At 38.7% G+C, this 20,322-nt stretch overlaps 1 protein-coding gene across 2 annotated transcripts in view; it reads right to left on the reverse strand.

Moving 5' to 3' along the window:
* The window catches only part of PAG1 (phosphoprotein membrane anchor with glycosphingolipid microdomains 1), a 172,372-nt gene that overhangs the window by 37,294 nt on the left and 114,756 nt on the right, over positions 1-20,322 (reverse strand). For both annotated transcript variants that reach the window (XM_043975896.1, XM_043975897.1), the window contains exon 4: positions 1,458-1,667. In XM_043975896.1, the coding sequence (XP_043831831.1) occupies positions 1,458-1,582 (125 nt within the window). In that variant the 5' untranslated portion in view covers positions 1,583-1,667. The remainder of the gene's footprint in view (positions 1-1,457; positions 1,668-20,322) is intronic.

Here is a 20,322-nt window from a genome sequence, read left to right on the forward strand (position 1 = left end):
GGAATTCTTCTCTGGTCCAGAGAAGTCTAGTTTTGTAGCTCTTATCAGCTCTATTTAGAAATAGAAAGGGAGTACTTAGATGCCACTTGTTAGATTCTGCCCAAGACTGAGTGAGCCAAGATTCCCCCCACCCCTCATTTTGAGTCAGTGAATCTCTAGAGGAGATGATGTACATAGAATGGCTGTGGACTTCCATGGTATCAGTATTATAAAATTTCTCAATAAAGTAACTGTATTGTCTACATTGAAATGAGGAGGGCTTTCTTTTCATTAAAAAAAAGTATCTGGGGCAGCTAGGTGGCACAGTGGATAAAGCACCGGACCTGGATTCAGGAGGACCTGAGTTCAAATCAGACCTCAGACACTTGACACTGACTAGCTGTGTGGCCCTGGGCAAGCCACTTAACCCTCATTGCCCTGCCTTCCCCACAAAAATTAATACTTCCATAAGAAGTAAAAGTTCAACAGTTTAAAAAGAGTTATTAGGGGCAGCTGGGTGGCACAGTGGGTAGAACACTGGCCCTGGATTCAGGAGGACCTGAGTTCAAATCCAGCCTTAGACACTTGACACTTACTAGCTGTGTGACCCTGGGCAAGTCACTTAACCCCAATTGCCTCACCAAAAAAAAAAGTTATTAAACATCAAATTGTGCAATGAACTATGATTCTGTAGACTGTCACCCTAATACACACAATACCCAGATTTCAACATATCCACACCCACTGGAAATTAACAAGTTATCTTCACAAGTGTCCCATTAAATGAATAGCAAATAATTGCATTCAGAAACACCTCAAACACACAGGTGTGTGAACTGTTGTTAAAAAGAGCATTGAATGGGGCATCTAGATGGAGCAGTGACTAAAGCACCAGCCCTGGATTCAGGAAGACCTGAGTTCAAATCCAGCCTCAGACACTTGCTAGCTGTGTGACCATGGACAAGTCACTTAACCCTCATTGCACTGCAAACAAACAAACAAAAAAGAGCATTGAATGGGGCAGCTAGGTGGCACAGTGGATAAAGCACTGGCCCTGGATTCAGGAAGACCTGAGTTCAAATCCAGCCTTAGACACTTGACACTTACTAGCTGTGTGGCCTTGGGCAAGTCACTTAACCCCCATTGCCCCGAGCAAGGAAAAAAGAGCATTGAAATAATGCCTCGAGGGGAGGGAGGGAGAAAAATCTGAAATTGGAAAGCTTGTATAAACAAAAGTTGAGAACTATGTTTACATGGAACTGAAAAAAATAAAATATTAATTTTTTAAAAAAAGAAAAAAAAGAAAGAATGGCTCAATCTTCACTGAAACAGAAAATGGGCTCATCATCATTACAGCTGAGAGTAAACAGGATTAATTTTAATACACAGAAGCCTCTGCTGTCTGAATTGTGTAGCAGCAGCTAAAACAAACAATGATATGTTTAGGTTCAGGAAAATTTTGCTCTTCTAAGTTTTACCTTTCACAACTGGAGCATAGAAAGATGAGGAAGGTAATGAGTAGGAAAGTTGCAACAGCTGCCAAACTCCCCCAGATGATGATGTGCACCTGCCCGGTATGCAGAAGGCTACCTTCAGGCCCCATGATGGTTTCAGGAACTGGTACCAGCAGGGTGGAGTGCTTAGACCTCCAAGCATTCAGACATTAGCAGCAGAAATGGTAGATCTCTCTGGAATGAGAAGTTTTTTTGGGGAAACCCGACATTAAATATAGCTCCAGAATCTAGCAATTATAGTTCATGTCTAGTTCAAGACACCCTTGAGAATAATCTACTTTGGGGAATGGAAAGGTAGGTAGTAACTTCCGTGTTCACTACGGAATCAGATTTCATTTGAAAGTGAATATTACATGGCAAACTAATTCTTTAAGTCTACTATGAAAATTAATTTGCGCAAGTCAATAGTTTTACTCATGGTAAAATTCCAAATTTTCCTTGATTCAAAGAAGAAGGAAACATTTGACACCGTTTTCCTGGTATGTACAATTTACTATCCTACAGTTTTTCCTCCAATGGCCTTGACTCCCCCCCTCCCCCCCGCCCCGCCCCCCGAACCCCCCCCCCAATCAAAGGCTTTTAGGGATTAAAGTAATTGAATTTCTTTATTTTCATTCACTTGCATAAATCTTGTTTATATGAAGATAGTTGTGTCAGAATAAAATAATTTGGTACCAGAATATTGAATAATGATTCCTGTGTAAAGTCTAAAAAAGTAAATAAACAAAGCTTCCCTACTGATTGTCAGGTTCCCCAGAAGGTCCTAATCTTTCTCATATGTCATATTAATTGCATTAGTCTCAGAAGAGTTGAAACCCTGAAACTCTCCTCAATGAAATGCACAGCAATGGGGAAGTTTGTGTTAATCCTGACAAAACAGAATGGATAAAAACAGATAGTGTCCAGACTACAATGTTCAGTGGGGTGAACAGCCCACTGATGTAATCCACCAATATTTACATCTTGAGCATGTACTGTAAGCAATGCAGAATTGATAGGACAAAAAAAATGGACTGAGTTACATTTGGGAAATGGCATTGTGTGGGGTACCATGGTTTTAGGGAGACTGATTTTAACTGTATGGCCGGGTCATATAAAGAAAGCTGCCCTCTACTTTACCCTGTTAGGGGATATGGACTCTCATTCACCCCATCATATAATGGGGAGTATTGCGCTTGTGCATCTTCCCAGCACACTGCCATCTTGTTAGTCTGTCCTTGGAAGTTTTGGGGATTTCCTTATCAATAGTTTCCCAGGGAAGGATATGTGTACACCTGGTAACTCTTATGCCTGCTTTATTTGTCCCTCCCTATAAAATGAGGTTTCAGGGATATGATGGTACTGGGATCCATGTCTGTCCACTGGCCATCGTGGACCTACCCATGTGTGAGCTGCTTATAATAAATATTTCCCTATTATTTGCAATACTGGCTGTCCAGCCTCATTCTTCAGTATCTCTTTTGCCTCCGTTTATGGGGGTAACTTATTCTTCCCAGCCTTTCCCAGGATCCAGCACATAGTGCTTTCCATGACCCCATGGAAAGTACCACCATTCATACTCACTGCTACAGACTTCTGTCTCTTTAACATCAGTGTTCTCCTGCTGATACTATAAACAAGTGACTCATAGAACACCATGATCCTAGAAAATCAAACTGACAATAATCCACAAGGCAGAAGGAAGATATGTGGTGGGCATAAGTGAGGGGGAAGCATGATACCATGACCAAAACATGATGCCTGTGACTGAAATGGCATAAAAGAAATCACTGAGGAGTTAGTTGTATGACAGGAAGTGGAGCTGAACAGATCTTGAATGAGGAGCAATGTATCAAGAGCTGAATGGTACATGAGAATCCTGCTATATTAAAAGAACAAGAGCATAACCAGTAGATCATTTGTGAAGGATTTATAGGAAAAAGACAAGAAGCAATGAGGATCAGAAAGAAATGGAGAGGGTTTATAACCTCTATCAGTGGATTACACTGATGGAATCATTGTTATCCCCCCATCCCATAAACCAAGGACAATCATGCCTCGAAACAGGCAATGTGCTATGTTAGAAAGAGCACTGGATTTGCCATCTGAGGACTTGAATTCAAATAGGGCTTGTTCTTCTATTTACCTTCTGTGTGACCTTGGGGAATTAATCTAATATTGGTTGAAGTAATAGGGATGTTTGGCTCAGAGGACAGAAGAATCTGTGTAGGGAAAACATCAAAGCTGTCTTCAAGTACCTGAAGGGTTTTCACAGGGAAGAGACATTATTTGATCTATTGAGTTTGGCTCCAGAGGACAGAACCAGGAGCTATGAGAAGAAATTGTAAAAGTAATTTAGGCTAGATGTCAGGAAAAATTTCCTAACAATTGGAGCTATCAAAAAATGGAATGGGTTGTACGTTGAGAGGTCTTGGCTTTCCCTACTTTGTATGTCTTAAAACCTAGGCTGATTTGTTACTATGGCCAAAGGACTATAAAACCATGCATACTCTCCGATTTAGCAATACCACTACCAGATTGGTATCCTAAAAGAGATTTTTTAAAAGTTTAATTCGAAATTGGGGTGATGCCCATCAATTGGGGAATGGCTGAACAAATTGTGGGATGAGATTAGGATGGAACACTATTGTGCTGTAAGAAATTATGAGCATGGGGCAGCTAGGTGGCTCAGTGGATAGAGCACCGGCCCTGGAGTCAGGAGTACCTGAGTTCAAATCTGGCCTCAGACACTTAACACTTACTAGCTGTGTGACCCTGGGCAAGTCACTTAATCCCAAATGCCTCACTTAAAAAAAAAAAGAAAGAAATGATGAGCAGGATGGTATAAGAAGGACTTATGAAAAATGCAATCCATCTACAGAGAAAGAATTGATGGTATCTGAATATAGACTGAAGTATAATTGTTAGTAGTGGAAATGTTTTGCATGACTGCACACGTATAACATATTGAACTGCTTGAGTTCTTAATGAGAAGTGGGGAGGGAGGGAGGAAGAGAATTTGGAACACAAAGTTTTTTAAAAATCGCTGTGAAAATTTGTTTTTACATGTAACTTGGGGAAAATTCTAAATAAATAAAAATTTAATGAAAAAAAATGAAAACATAGGCTGGATGACCACTTGTTAACGATGTTGTTGTGGGCCTTCCTTTAATGTCATTTGCACTTTATGGCTGTTGAAGTCCCGCAGGACTCAATTTCTTTGACCCTGTGAAGTCACTTTACCTTTTTTGGCTTCATTTCCTCATCTGTAAAATAACTAGTTCAGACAGAAGTTCTATCCAACTTAATCTGGGAGGTAAAGGTGTTTGAGGGAATATCAATATGTATGTTTAAGTCCCCTTCTATAAAGGCAGGAACTGGGGAGGAGAGAAAGGCTATGAGCCATGCACTGAACTCACTGAAGTAAGGAAGAAGAAAATCCTAGAGTTCTGATTAGGAGACTGAGAAAATAATGGGATTTGGCAGATACTCAAAGGCCCACTTGGAGAAATCTGAATTAAGTGAGAGTGATTGATTGCTGATTAGCCTACTTCAAGTTAATTATACTGTAACCACACCTGGCTAGCCCTTAAGAAGGTATTGTTTGGGGCAGCTAGGTGGCACAGTAGATAAAGCACTGGCCCTGGATTCAGGAATATCTGAGTTCAAATCCGGCCTCAGACACTTGACACTTACTGGCTGTGTGACCCTGGGCAAGTCACTTAACCCTCACTGCCCGCCCCCAAAAAATTTTTAAAAAGAAAGAAAACACAAATGTATATTGTATATACATATACATTTATAGATATATGCATACATACATGTTATCAGTACATCATAATTTTTATTATTCTGCTTGAGAGACTAATTTCCTTTGACCACGGAAACAGTATAAAATAAGAATCCACAACAGTTCAGTGGAATGAATGAACTTGTAGCCTGTACAGCTGGAGTAGGCCCTGCTACCTATGTGACTGGGACAAGTTGCTACTACATTCGAGCCTAAGTTTTCTCATCTGTAAAGAGGGTAGAACATTTGTACTAATGCCCTGACAGTGCTGTTAGGAGAAAAGAGCTTTGTACCCCCCCCCACCCCGCCAAATTATGTAAATAGGAATCAATATTATGCAAGCTCTAATCAATAAACATAAAGTGCTTATGGATATATCCATCACACACAGTAAAGTGTAGGAAATCAAGTGAAAAATACAGCTCTTATGAGCTGATAGAAGAACCAGAAAGCAATAACTGGAAACAAGGGACTACAAGGTACTTAGAAAAGAAAGCCCTCAACTGTTTGGCTTATTGGAATAGTCCCACAGGAAAACTTTGGGCTTCTAACTGTTGTGGGATGCAGGTGCTCTGCTGAATAAAAGTCTGAATGAATGTGTGATCTGCATCACTACCAGTCATTAGGAGCTATTAGTAGTAATTAAGTTACCTAGCAACACGATAGTTTTGGAACCAAATTAAACCACCTATTTAGAGTCTAATTCTGGAGTGTTTCAGCAGAGTGTGGCATGTCCAAGATAGGGCTCTAAGGGTGATTGAGAAGCATCTCTTGCCAAGGTGACCCAGATTCAATCAACTGGTTCATCAACAAACATTTATTAAAGCCTTCTTACACATACACATACACACACACACACACACACACCATACATTTATAGAGAAATCTGACATGTGTGTTCAATGGTAACCTGTGGGAACATAAATACAAAGAATCATGCAATCTCTACTCTCAATGAGATTCTCTCAAGGACATTCTTCTATTCTAACTTAGCTCCTAATGGTGATATAACAAGTAGAAAGAAATATATTTGGGAGAGTGTAAGCTCCTTGAGAGCAGAACTGTTTTGTTTCTCTTTTTGAATCACAGTCCCTGGCACCTAGTGAATGTTTAATAAAAAAATATTCATTTTTTTTATTGAATTGAAAGGGATAAGAAAGGATAATTAATAAAAATTGAGACCATGTACCTTTTGGGAGTCTCTTACTACACTTACCACAGACAGAACAGGTTTAATACTGTGTAAAGAGTCCAGTTCCCACACACCCTGCCCTGGTCAGCTCAGCATTTTGGCAGGTCTGTTTCTTTCAGGTTACTCAGAATACTTTCCTCACTACCCCAGTCAATCAGTCAGTCAACTAGCATTTATGAAGTGCCTACTATGTGCCAGGCACTGTGTTAAGCACTGGATGCTAGTGTAACCTGAAAGAAGTTGTTTTGAGTTTTTAAAAAACTGTATCTTCCTGATTTTCCTTAAATTGGTGGATTCCAACAGAAAGAGGAATAGAATTTAAGTTTTAACATATATCAATGTGAATTTAGCACTTTTTTTTTCTTGACAGATTAGGGTAAAAGACATTCCAACAGTTGTTCTTCCTTGCTCAAAAAGGCAGTGTGACTTCCATTCATGACAAGAAAAGTTGTGAAGTCTTACTGTGTTTCTAATCTTTCAAGGTTACCTCTGATAAAGGAGACTTCCAGACTCCCCATGCCCAACTCTGGCAGAAAGTAGTTTCTTCCTCCTCAAATTGTTCTAGAACATTTTGTCTTGCTCTCTTTTTCATCTTCTACCCCATTCTACCTTATATTTATTTGTATATGTGTACTGCCTAATTAATAATGGCTATCATTTATATAACTTTAAGTTTGGTTTCATACACTTACTAGTTGTATGACTTGGAGCAAGTCACAACCTATGTTTGCCTCATTTTCCTCAATTGCAAAACGAGAGTCATAATATACCTCACTCTTGGGGATGTTGTAAGGCTCAAACAAAATATATTTGCTACCTGGCACAAAGTGGGTGGGTGGTTTTTTTTTTTTTTTTTTTTTTTTTTTGGTGAGGCAATTGGGGTTAAGTGACTTGCCCAGGGTCACACAGCTAGTAAGTGTTAAGTGTCTGAGGCCGGATTTGAACTCAGGTTCTCCTGAATCCAGGGCTGGTGCTCTATCCACTGCGCCACCTAGCTGCCCCCAAAGTGGGTATCTTAATAAATGCTTATTTACTCTCCCCTCCTTAAGTTTTGTACAGTACTTGGCACACATCTAATTTGATCTTCACAACAAATTTGTGAGATAGGTAGCATTATTATAACTATTTGACTGATGAGGAAACTGAGGCTGGGAGTTTAATGATTTACTCAGGGTCGCATAGCTATCATGACTTGAACTCAGGTCTTCCTGACTCCAAATCTGCCACTCTATCCACTGAGCCAACAAGATGCAATCAGACCGCAAATTCTTTATGGCAGGAGATCTATTTTAAAAATATTTGTAACCCTAACAATGAGCACAGAGATTATGGTAGAGAAAGCAATTAATACATGTTTGCTGAATTGGAACCAGTCTATGATGATTGTGAAAGCAATGTAGTACATCTGGAAACACACTGTACTTGGAGAAAGAGGATCTGGGTTTAATCCTGTCTCTGTCATTTCATTTCTCTGGACCTCAGAATTTCTTCTTCCTTACAATGAGGGGGCTGAACTAAGTGACCCTTAAGGTTTCCACCCCCTGTGGACTTGAAATTAGGATTCTGAGACAGCCTAATGATGTTCAGTGCACCTCTTTGAATCCTTAACCTGTGGGGTAGATTTTGGAAGGTCTATCAACTTGGATGGGAAAAAATATACCTCTAACTAAAGTTGTCATTGCCTGTAAGTCATTATTCTGACAAGTGACACTTGGGCTTCACCAGATTGTCAATTGGATCTGTGACACGAAAGGGGCTTAAGAATCCTTATGGCGAAAGCCTCCCAAATCACACATCACAGCTTCATAAGAGTGGATGGGCTGGGTTTTACAAGCACACAGAGAAATTCAAGAGGGCCATTAGCTTCACCTAGTACTTACTTATGCTTAACTCTTTAACTATCTTGCATTTGCTTTTTGTTTTTGTTTTTTTGGCAGGGCAATGGGGGTTAAGTGACTTGCCCAGGGTCACACAGCTAGTACGTGTCAAGTGTCTGAGGCCAGATTTGAACTCAGGTACTCCTGAATCCAGGGGCGATGCTTTATCCACTGCACCACATAGCCACCCCCATTGCATTTGCTTTTTATTTATTCTGTACATATAGTCCATATCTTGCACAAACATGTTGGCTCCTCTTATAGAATCTGAGGGATTTTTTTTTGGGGGGGGGTCTTTATATTCACAGATTAGCATTATAGGCCCTCAATAAATGTTCAATGGTTGATTACTTTCCTAGGGAATTTTTCTGGTTAGAATAAACATCTATTTGAAGTAATTTAGGTAGAAAATTGCTTGGATGGAAGGTATGGGACTGGAATACTAGATGGTCAGGAGGTCCTGATCTCACACCATAAAGAATTCAAACAAGAAATGATGTGGGTATTCGAATCTAAAATGGGAATGTATCAACTTTGACCACATGGTGTCAGCATAAGCCCACTTTCCCCTGCTCCAAGTCAGCCAGCCTGGTAATGAGATGGTGATTTGTTCATCTTATCCCTTACAAGGTGGCATTTTAGTTTCCTTCATTACTTTAAACTATCAGCAATCAAGATTCACAGCAAAGAGAAGGGGGACAAATAAAACAAGGAGGAAAAAGAATCAAAGAACAGATCAGTGGCATAATTTTCCATAGATCTTCATTACAGCTACTATTTGGGCTACTTCTGCAAAGCACAATCTGGTGCAGACTATTCGTCAGAGGTATCAGTGATAGACATCAGCATTTTAACCCTTCTGAGTCAATGTTAGGGTTGACAATGACTGACCTTCCCTCCCTACTGCTATATGATTCCACTTCTAACTGAACAGAACAGAAACCACCACCATCCCAGAATAACCTAGCTAGGGGAAGCCTAACACATATAGCCGCTGTCTTTGTGGACCTAAAGGCTGACAGTAAGTTTCTCCAAACACCCTGAGATCATTTGCAAGGGGTGGGAAATACATATTAAATTTTCTACATTTACTACACAAAAAAAGTGTAACAGCACCAGAAGAACACCAACTTCGCACCAGTTCCCTGGTGTACTAGTCATTTTGCAGAAGGGCTGCCTTGGGTGTGTGTGGGGGGGGGGGGGGGCGTGTTTCAGGATTCTCCTCAGCATTACAAAACAGCTGAAAAGAAATGATCTCCAGCTACTGAAGACTTTTAAATGATGTCCAGAACTTTAACTGACTGGCTAGCAGTTTTAGCACTAGCGGTAACATCCTTACTCCTCTCATACTGAAGGCATTAGAGGCAATTTTGGGTTTTCATTTTCCCTGCTGAATAATAATGGAAATGTTTGTAATCTTGCAAGGTTTTCTAAAGCACTTCACATTCATTATCTCATCTGGTCCTCAAAAACCTGATGGGACTACAAGTATAGTATCTGGGGATCACACAGATAGTAGAGATGAGGAAACTGAGGCTCAGGGAGGCTAAATAACTTGCGCATGATCACATGAAGTAAGAGTCAGAGGCAGGATTTAAACTTCAATCCTGCCTGCAAGTCCACTGCTCCCTAATCTATACCATGCTGCCACTTTTTATATTAAAAAGCATCGGGGCAGCTAGGTGGTGCAGTGGATAGAACACCGGCCCTGGAGTCAGGAGTACCTGAGTTCAAATCCGGTCACAGACACTTAACACTTACTAGCTGTGTGACCCTGGGCAAGTCACTTAACCCCAATTGCCTCACTAAAAAAAAAAAAAAAAAAAAGCATCATCTAAATTAATACTATTTAGCTGGCTTGATATAACTGCGTGAAAGATAATTGAGCACATTGCCAACACATATGGACAAATATTTATTATTATAAAGTAGATGGACATTTCATCTTTATTGTCTACTTAGAAATAATAGGTTATTACCAAGATGAATCCCAAATCTGGAACAGGAAGGGGTCCAAAAATGTAATGAACAATAAGATGAAATTCTCTTTTTAGAGCATAGAATAGTTCCTTTCAGGTTTATGGACAGGGGAAGAATTTAGGACCATAGACAACAATAGAGAGCATTACAAAATGTAAAATAGATACTTCTGATTACATTAAATTAAAAAGTTTTTGTACATACAAAACCAATGCAACTAAAATTATAAATAAAGCAGAAAACTTGGAAAGAATTTTTGCAACAAGTATTTATGATAAAGGCCTCATTTCACAAATATATAGAGACCTGAGTCAAATTTATAAATACAAGGCATTTTGCAATTGATAAATGTTCAAAGGTCATGATCAGGCAGTTTTCAGACAAAGAAATCAAAGCTATCTATAGTTATATGAAAAAATGCTCTAGAACACTATTGATCAGAGAAATGCAAATTAAAACAACTCTGAAGTGACATCTCACACCTATCAGAGTGGCAAATATATAAAAAAGGAAAATATTGGATGTTGGAGGGGATGTGGGAAAACTGGGATGCTAATTCGCTGTTGGAATTGTGAACTGATCCAACCATTCTGGAGAGAAATTTGGAACTATGCCCAAAGGGCTATTAAACTGTGCATACCCTTTGATCCATCAATAACACTGCTAGGTTAATAATTCAAAGACATCCCCAAAAAAGAGAAAAGGACCTATTTGTACAAAAATATTTATGGCGGCTCTTTTTGTGGTGGCTAAGAATTGGAAATCAAAGGGATGCCTATCAATTGGGGAATGGCTAAACAAGCTATGGTATATGATGGTGATGATGGAATATTCTTGTGCTATAAGAAATGACAAACAGGAAGAGTTGAGAAAGGCCTGGAAAGACTTATTTGAAATGATATATAGTGAAGTGAACCAGGAGAACATTGTGCACAGTGGCAGCAATATTGTTTGGCAAAGAACTTCGAATGACTTAACTATTCTCAGCAATACAATGATCCAAGACAATCCCAAAGGACCAATGATGAAGTATACTACCCAGCTCCAAAGAAAGAACTGATATTGATTGAATACAGACTGAAGCCTGCTATTTTTCACTTTCCTTCATTTTTTTCTTTTATTCAAGTTTTCTTATACAAAATGACTAATATGGTAATGTTTTACATAATTTCACATCTATAAACTATATCTGAATCCTCACAGCCTCAGGGAGGAGGGACGGATAGAATTTGGAACTCAAAAGTTTAAATAAAAATGTTCATCAAAAAAAATTTTAATAGCTGTTGAAATGATTATATACTATCATTCTAGAGAGGGAGTGTGCATAGTGAATAGAGTGAGGAAGAGCTGGCTGTGTGACCCCAGGCAAATAATTTTATCCCTTATGAGTTAGGTATAAGACTGTAACTTGTAAAAAAATAGGGTGCCAAACTGCATTGGAGATGGGAATTTCCTCACCTTGGAGTTCCCTAAGACAAATAAAATGACTGGTCCAGTCCTTATCCCTTATCACTGTAGAAATAGCTTCGCATTTTCTCTTGGAATAGTTTTACTCTAATGAAGATGAGAAAAAGGATCTGAAAAGCACCAGGACCATAAAGATAAAATGAGAGGGAATTCAGAAGCTTGATTTGCTATTAGAGGGAAAGGAAGGAGCCATGGAGTGAAGAGCAAGTCATAAATCCTCAGCTCAGTCTGTCAGTGTAACCTGATTACATTTTGTACACACCATCTCAAACCTATTGATCTACTGTAGGAAAATGAGAAAGTAGATTGTTTTTGTTGTCCTCTTTAAAAACATTTCTAAACCACATCAGAGAAAGGGATTCAATTCTCTTATTTTCATTTATTGCTTATAAATAAATTCATTACAAATACACTGGATCTATTTGCCATTTTGCTTTTGTCTATTTAAAAAAAAAATTAAAGGCATGCAGCCTGGATATGTAAAGGTGCCTTTTTAAAAAAAATCAGTATTCTGACTAATTTTCCTTTTATCCTTGATTTGACAGTGGCAAATACCTCTGGTAAGTATACGACTGCCTGGTTTATGCCTTGCTTGATATTTATAATCATGGGGTCACTGAAAAGGTTCTCTCCTTTGCTAAATCATTTAAAGGATCTTAAATAATTTTTGATGCAGAGATGGGAGACATCTTGTCAGAACAGTGCTTTTAAAGGCAGTGTTTTGCTATTCCAAGTAAAATACTCTTAAGAAATAATCAACAATTGTACATATATAATCTATATCAGATTGCTTACTGTTTTGGGGAGGGGGGAGGGAAGGGAGGGAGGGAGAAAATTGTGGAACTAGAAATCTTACAAAAACAAATGTTGAAAACTGTCTCTACATGTAACTAGAAAAAATAAAATATTTTTATGATAAAAAATAATCAACAAGCAAGCATAATGAAGGCCTTGTATTCTCTTTCTGTCTCTTTGTCTCTCTCTCTCCTAAAGATGTGGCCTACTGTGGTAACCTGTTTGTAAAAACCTGCTTGTTTCCTACTAATATCTTTACTGAGGATGTGCCTGAAGCATGTCAATTTCATATTGGCAGTCAGGATTCATGTTCTCTTGGTCATCTTTTCTCACCACTGGTAAGGTCTGAATCTTATTTTTCTTTTTTTTATGCCTTTGGTATCTTTCTTTCCTCAATAAGCCTAGTGAATCAATCCTTCAGTGCCTTCAAAATTTTGTCACCTCCAGCATGACTCTCATTTCTATATATGACATGTGTTTTCTAAGGGGTCTGCTGTTGTCATGGAGATCCATAAGAGAATCGAAGCTGAAGAGGGATTCCCCATACATAGTGAATTGCTTCAGATGCTCCTGTGTTCCAATGACTTTGTGGTGGCTGTAGCAAGTCCTAGAACCCTGCAGATCCTCATGAAAGAGATCTATAGCCATTCAAAAGAAATCTGGATGAACCACATAGTAACAACCAAGTTGACAAAGACTATTTACTGTCTTTATTATGATATGCCGTTAGATGAATAACCTAAGGAGCTCATTCATATATGTGTATGTGTGTATGAGTATCTTTGACAGATTGTACAAAAGGATGAGATAGACCCAGAATTAAAAAGAAGGAAGATGACAGTCTAAATTACTTTGAAAGGCTAAATCACTTTTGAGAAATTGCAAAGCTTCTTGAATGGCTCCAGACCTCTCAGAAACAAAAGTCCATCTTGTTACTAACAATATTCTAATAGTATTGTGTATGGAGTTAATTTATGGCATATTACGGTATCCAAAGAACCGAAAATGAGTATCACTCAAGACTTAACACAGTGCCTGGAACACAACAGGTGTTTAATAAACATTTACTTACTGACTGACTCACCCAGAGAGGAATGAAGAGCCACATAATTAGTATGAGCAAACAAAAAGACACAATAATAAAGGACTTTCAAAGAAGAACTAGAGTGAAGAATGTCATTAATGAAATTTAAGATTGAGTATGGTCTGGCCAAATAAAAAAGTGAGGGATAACAGGCAGCTTAGGTACTCCACTGATATTCTCAAGGGGACAGGAAAAGGTGAGGAAGGCCACTAGCACACTGGGTGGAGCACCTGGGTGCAAATCTGTGGGAGAATATAGACCAGAGTGACATGGGATGGGGATTACAGATGGATTAGGGATAAGCATCACTAGAGGGAACATCCAAATCAATGAGATCACAGATCCATTTGTGTATCTTTAATTTGAAAGCAAAAGTCCCAATTCTTTCCTCCCATCCTTCCTCCTTTGTTTAGGTACTTTGGTACTTTGCTTAGGATTTACATCACCAAAGATGAAGTACATTTCCATTGGAATTATACCATTAATTTTGGGGGGTTGGTTTGTTTTGGGTGTGGGGAATTCCCATTAAGGAAAATTCCCTTCACAGATACAATTGTTCTGCAAGTAAAGAGTCCTGGTTTAGATTGTAATTGAGAGGTTATGCAAGTTTTCTAGGGTCATAAAACCAGTATATGCCAAAGGTGGTCTTCTCAGGGTTGTGAGGATTAAATCAGTTAATATGTGTAAAGCATTTTGCAAAGTGCTATGAAAAATGTTAACTTATTTTTATTCAGACTTCACTTACTCTTTTTTGTAAAATAGAGAACTTAATACTTGTAGTACCTGCCTCACAAGGCAGTTCAATGAGGAAAGTACTTAATAAAAGTGAAAATGCTCTAGAAAGTTGAGAATGTTTAAGGGTATAACATGAAAAAAAAAATCTTTCATTAGAAAAAGCATTGATTGAATGTCAAAATGCACATCTCCACTAACTTAGTAAATATTTACATTTACATTTATATTTATTTCAATGCATAAAGGATCCACATATTCATTTAATTCCAGGGCAAATAGGTAAAGTAGTGTACAGTGGTGGGCCTGGAGTCAAAAAGACCTGAGTTCAAATCTGGCTACAAACACTTACTAGCTGTGTGACCCTGGGCAAGTCACTTAACACTGTTTGCCTCAGTTTCTGTAAATGGAAGAGAAAGAAATGGCAAACTACTCCAGTATCTTTCCCAAGAAAACATCAAATGGAATCATGAAGGGAAAGACACAATTGAAACGACTAAACAATAACAACATTGATTCAGTTCAAGTTGTCCTTAATTTGTGAAAGCATTGTGATGTGATGTTGTGATTTGCCCAAGTTCATACATGTAATAAGTAGCAAGTCTGGAATTCAAATCGGGGGCTTCTGACTTCAACTCCACTGTTCTGTCTAATGTTCTACAACCTAATTTATACTAGGAGTGCTGTCCTTCCTATATGGTACAGTGGTGAAAGTGGCTAGACCCACAGTACTTATGGACATCACGGTGATGTTTAGTCTATCTGGGTCAACAACAGAAAAGTGAGATCATATTATAGGTACAGCTATCTTTGGGGGATTGTCAAGCAGCCAACATGCCTTTATCCTGACATTAACTGTCTGCCTTAACAAACAGATGACTTGGACATCTTAGTGGCTTCTGGCACCAGAAAAGAAGGTTGAAAGAAGAATGTTAGTATCTTCTGGCTATCCAGCCATAAATAACACCACTCTACATTTATAATAACATATTAATAATGTATTACTACCACATGCTTTCTTCAAATGAATTAAGAATGCTTTACAGGCATCACCATAAGCTCCACAGCATTTCTGTGAAGTATGTGGGTAGTTAGGTACAGGATAGTTTATTTAAACCAAATTCTTTTTAAATTGTACCATATATAAAGTACTACCCTAATCTGCTTTGCTCTTACAAGAAGAGAAACTGAGCCATAGGAATTAAGCAGGTGTTTTTTGTTTTTGTTTTTTTAGGTGTTTTGTTAATTGTCAGTAAAAGAATTAAATGCAGAGGGTAGGTTTTCGCCCCTGACAGCTCCAGAGCTTTACTATTGGATAGTAATGCCTCCCAACTCTCATTCATTGCCTAGAGACAAAAAATAAAAATCATTTTTTATTGCTTTATTGAACAACATATGAATTACAAACATTCTATTGCCTGTCGCTTATCAGGTGGACTTTAAAGAACACTCTAAATAAACTTGCCAATTTGGCTCTGGGGGGAGGAAAAGACATTTAAAATGAATAGAAATAATTTTTTAAAAAAGATGACAATATAAATCAAGGGGAAATATCAGGCCAAGATTTCCTAAACTTGTATTAACAGTCTTATAGTGAGTATGCTCAGTATGTATGTAGTAACAGTCTTATGGTAAGTATGCTTAGGGAGGGGCAGGCAGAAAGAGATGTTAAATGACATAAAGAATTGGGGTTTTGCGGGGGGAGGGGTTGGACTTCTATGGTACCTTTTAAGCATATCTCTATTCGGTTCCCTTAAAGAATGAAGAATGCAATTTTGGAGGCACAACGTGCCACAGTGGATGGAATGACAGCTGGCTTTGGATTCAGAAGGCCCAGGCTCAAGTCTTATTTCTGATACATACTTAATTGACCCTGGTCTCCTACTTTGGGTCTTCTACCCTAAGTAAATTTTAGTCTTATCTCCCTGCCTGGAGCTTAATAAAATGGCTAACTTGCATTCTTTCAGGTAGATTTACATAATTACAAAAGGAAATAACTCAGTTTTCTACACAACAAATACTGATCAGACAGAAGCCTTAAATTCACCATGTGAGCAATAGATTTGTATTCCAAGATGAAGATTTTCTTAATTTAATGGAAAATCTGATGAGGACACACCAGCGAGATGTCTGTCAAGAAGAACGGTGGCGGGCTCTTTCACATCAGAGTGCTGTAACAGTAATCAATCCTGATAACTTAAAAAAAAAATCAATTGCATTCCTGGCAGTTGCATATTGGCTGGAGAGAAATTAAACCTAGCCTCTTTATTTCTGCATTAAATTGTAGAATATAAGAGGTAGGAGGGAAATTAGAGATCATCTAGCCCAATGCATGCCTGATCAAAAACAATATCCAAATCCTGCTTGAAGCCTTCCAATTACTTGGAATTCACTATCCCCTGAGGCAACCCATTCCATTTTTAGACAGCTCTTATTGGCTCTTATCTGCCTCCCAGTAACCTCTACCCACTGGTTCTACCAGGCAGGCAGAGCAAGTCTAACCTTTCTCCACAAAACTCCATGGAGAGAAGAGATGCAAGTGGTTTCTGGGAGAACATCTATTTAAGTATCTCTTAAAAATGTAGAATTGTCTTATTTTATAAATGGATAGCCAGAAGATGCTAAACATTCTTCTTTCAACCCTCTTTCCTGGTGCGAGAAAACACTAAGATGTCCAAGTCATTTGTTTGTTAAGGCAGATAGTTAATGTTAGGATAAAGGCATGATGGCTGCATGTAAATCCCCCAAAGATAGCTTTACCTATAATATGATCTCACCTTTCTGCTGTTGATCCAGATAAGACAAAACATCACCATGATGTCCATGAGTATTGTGGGTCTGGCCACTTTTGCCAATGTACCACGGCAGCACACCTAGTGTGCAAATTAGACTGTAGTACATTATAAAGAGCATTGGAATGGAAGTAAGAAGCCCTAGATTTGAATCCCAGAACTGACACATATATGAACTTGGATAAATCACTTAACTAAAGAATTGGAAAGGAATTAACAGCTTGAAACAAGAGGTATAAAACCTAACTCAGAAAACAAACTCCTTGAAAATTACAACTACTGAATAGAAGCTAATGACTCTATGAGACAATAAGAAGTACCAAACTGAAGTCAAAAGACTGGAAAAATAGAATTTAAGGTATATCATAATACAAACAACTAACCTGGAAAACAGATTAAGGAGAGATAATTTAGAAATCATTAAATTACTGAAAGTCATGCCAAATTTTTTAAAAATGAGTTTAGAAATAAAATTTTAAGAAATCACAAAAGAAAATTGCCTAGATCTCTTAGAAGCAGAAGGCAAAGTGGAAATAAAGAATCCACCTGAAAGAAATCTGAAGTAACTCCAAAATGAAAACACCCAGGAACATCAGTCAAAATCCAGAGTTTCCAGGTCATAGAAAAATACTAAAAGCATTCAGAAAGAAAGAACTGAGGAGTCACAGACAAGATCACACATGATTTAGCAGCCATTGCTATCAAGGAGTGGAAGGCTTGGAATAATATTGCAGAAGGCAAACAAAGGATATAGGCTTACAGTTAAGAATAATTTATCCAGCAAAACTGAGTATAATCCTGGAGGGGGGGAAACAAACCTTTTAATGAACTATAGGATTTCTAAGCATTCCTGATAAAAAGAACAGAGCTACATAGAAACTTTGAAGTACAAACAAAGGAGGCAAGGGAAACATAAAAAGGCAAACATGAATAAATAATCAAAAGGGACTAAACAAGGATTAACTTTACATTCTAATATGGAGAGATAATATATGTGGCCTCTCTGAATGATATTACCATCAGGGGTCCCAGAAGACCTGTGAGTGGTTCTGTTATGTCTTTATGAACTTAGAAGAATGAAAGAGGAGGGCAAGAAGAATATACTTTGGAGGGAAGGGGGGAAGAGAAAAAGAAAGCTGGGGGAAATGATCTCACATAATTGAGATGTGCATGTAGAAGTTGTACACAAACAAGAAGGAAGGGGTGGGGGAGTCAGTGATATTTGAACTCTCATCTGAGCTGGTCAAAGGAGAAAAGAATATACTTAGGCAATTAGGTACAGAATGATATTTCATGGAACGTGGAAATGGAAAGGGGAACAAAAGGAAGGCTAGACTAAGAAGGGACTAGTCCTAAGCAAAACAAAAGCTAAGACTGTATAAAAATATCCATAACATTTTTTTTTTGGTGGTGGCAAGCAATTGGATAATAGGGTTGTAGAAATATTTTGAATGACTAGGCTAATTTGGGGGGCTAATCTGACTGGGGTACTTAATCTGAGACTGTTGACTATTTTGCTATCTGACTGTTGTTAATTAAATGTGGGTCATTTATAAAGTTCCACCACACTGCTCTACTCCCAAATTGATAATATTAAATATGAGAAGCCTCTTAACTAAATAATCAAAGCAGTTTTTTTATGAGATACTATTTAAAATTAAGAATACAGGGAAATAAAATGTACAACCTGACTGCATTGCGTCTCTTTCCACTTCGTCTCTTTCCCACCTGCTGGGCCTGGACCTTCTTTAATACAATAAGGGCCTTAGCTGCCTCTTGCCTTAGGGCACTCAGGTCCTTTATTCTAACTCCCAGCCCCTTTCACTTTGCAAATCCCTTTGCTTCTAACTTTCCTCTCCTTACTGCCACTGCTGAACCCCTGTGTTTCTCTCTCACCGACCTTCTGTCTGTCTGCTCTGTCAGTCTGCCCTTCGGCCTCTCTTTTCTCTGCTCCTAGTCCTTCTCGTCTTCTCCTGTGTCCATGTAGCCCCCTGTCTGTCTTCTCCAACCTTTGCCGTCTCGTCAGCTGCCACTTCTTGTCTTCTTGTCCCTCTTCCTGAGTCTAACCCCCAGGTCTATATATACCTTTTCTTCTCTCCACTCAAATCTCAGGGCTTCCTGTGCCCCCACAGACCAATCTAATCCTCCAGCCAGGGCTGTGGTTGGTGGTGGGGGGTGCACTTGAGCCTCACGTGCTACACCAGAGCCCAGCCTGGACAAGCCCAGGATCTCTCGGATACCTCCGCTCAGGTCGGAGGGAGCTGGGGGCTTTCTCCCCCCAGCTGTCTGACCTGGCGTCTTGTACAGCCCACGGGGCTTTTTGGCTCAGCTGAAGCAGAGGGGGAGGGGCACCAGCACCTCCCACACAGAAGAGACCCTGAGGGCCTAATGCTTTCTAATCTCAGCCCAAAGGTAGGGTACCCAAATCAAAATAAATTTCCACAGGGTGGTAGGAGTGGATGCTATCAATTGGAGAATGGTTGACCAAATTATGTTATGTAAATGTGATGGAATATTGTGATATAAGAAATGATGAAGGGTATTATTTCAGAAAAATCCGGGAAGAGTTGTATGAAATGATGCAGAGAGAAGTGAGCAGAACCAGGAGAATAAATTATACAATCTACCCATCTGGGTCACTTGTCTTGCATTTTATAGATGAGAAAACCGAGGCCCAGAGAGATTAAATGAGTTGCCCAAAAGTCATGACTGACAGATAGTGGGGAGTCTGGTCAATTGGATATTGTTTGCTAGGCAGTTTCAGGTAAAGTGTTCCCTTTCTTTTCATCCTTGAGGGAGGGGAAGATGAAGAAGAGGGGCGGGGGATTGGCAGAAGAATAGGCACCCTATTTTGTGGTTTTATAGACCAAATTCTGGCTACCCAGGCATTTATTTCCCATTTATACCTTTTTCTTATTACTCACCCTTCCTGATGGTGTTAAACAAAAAAATTATTTTCACAGAACAACAACAAAAAAAAATGCCTTGAGGCCAGTATATCTCATTCCACATTTATGTCCAAGTTTACAATAATAATTTAATTATGTTTCCAGAATACATAGACCTCATATATGTAAATATCATGGAACATCCTTTTCTTTGGTGAGGAATTTCTGGAAATTTAAAACATAATATAACTGA

Source organism: Dromiciops gliroides, chromosome 1, assembly GCF_019393635.1.
Source record: "Dromiciops gliroides isolate mDroGli1 chromosome 1, mDroGli1.pri, whole genome shotgun sequence".
Classification (NCBI taxonomy): Eukaryota; Metazoa; Chordata; class Mammalia; order Microbiotheria; family Microbiotheriidae; genus Dromiciops; species Dromiciops gliroides.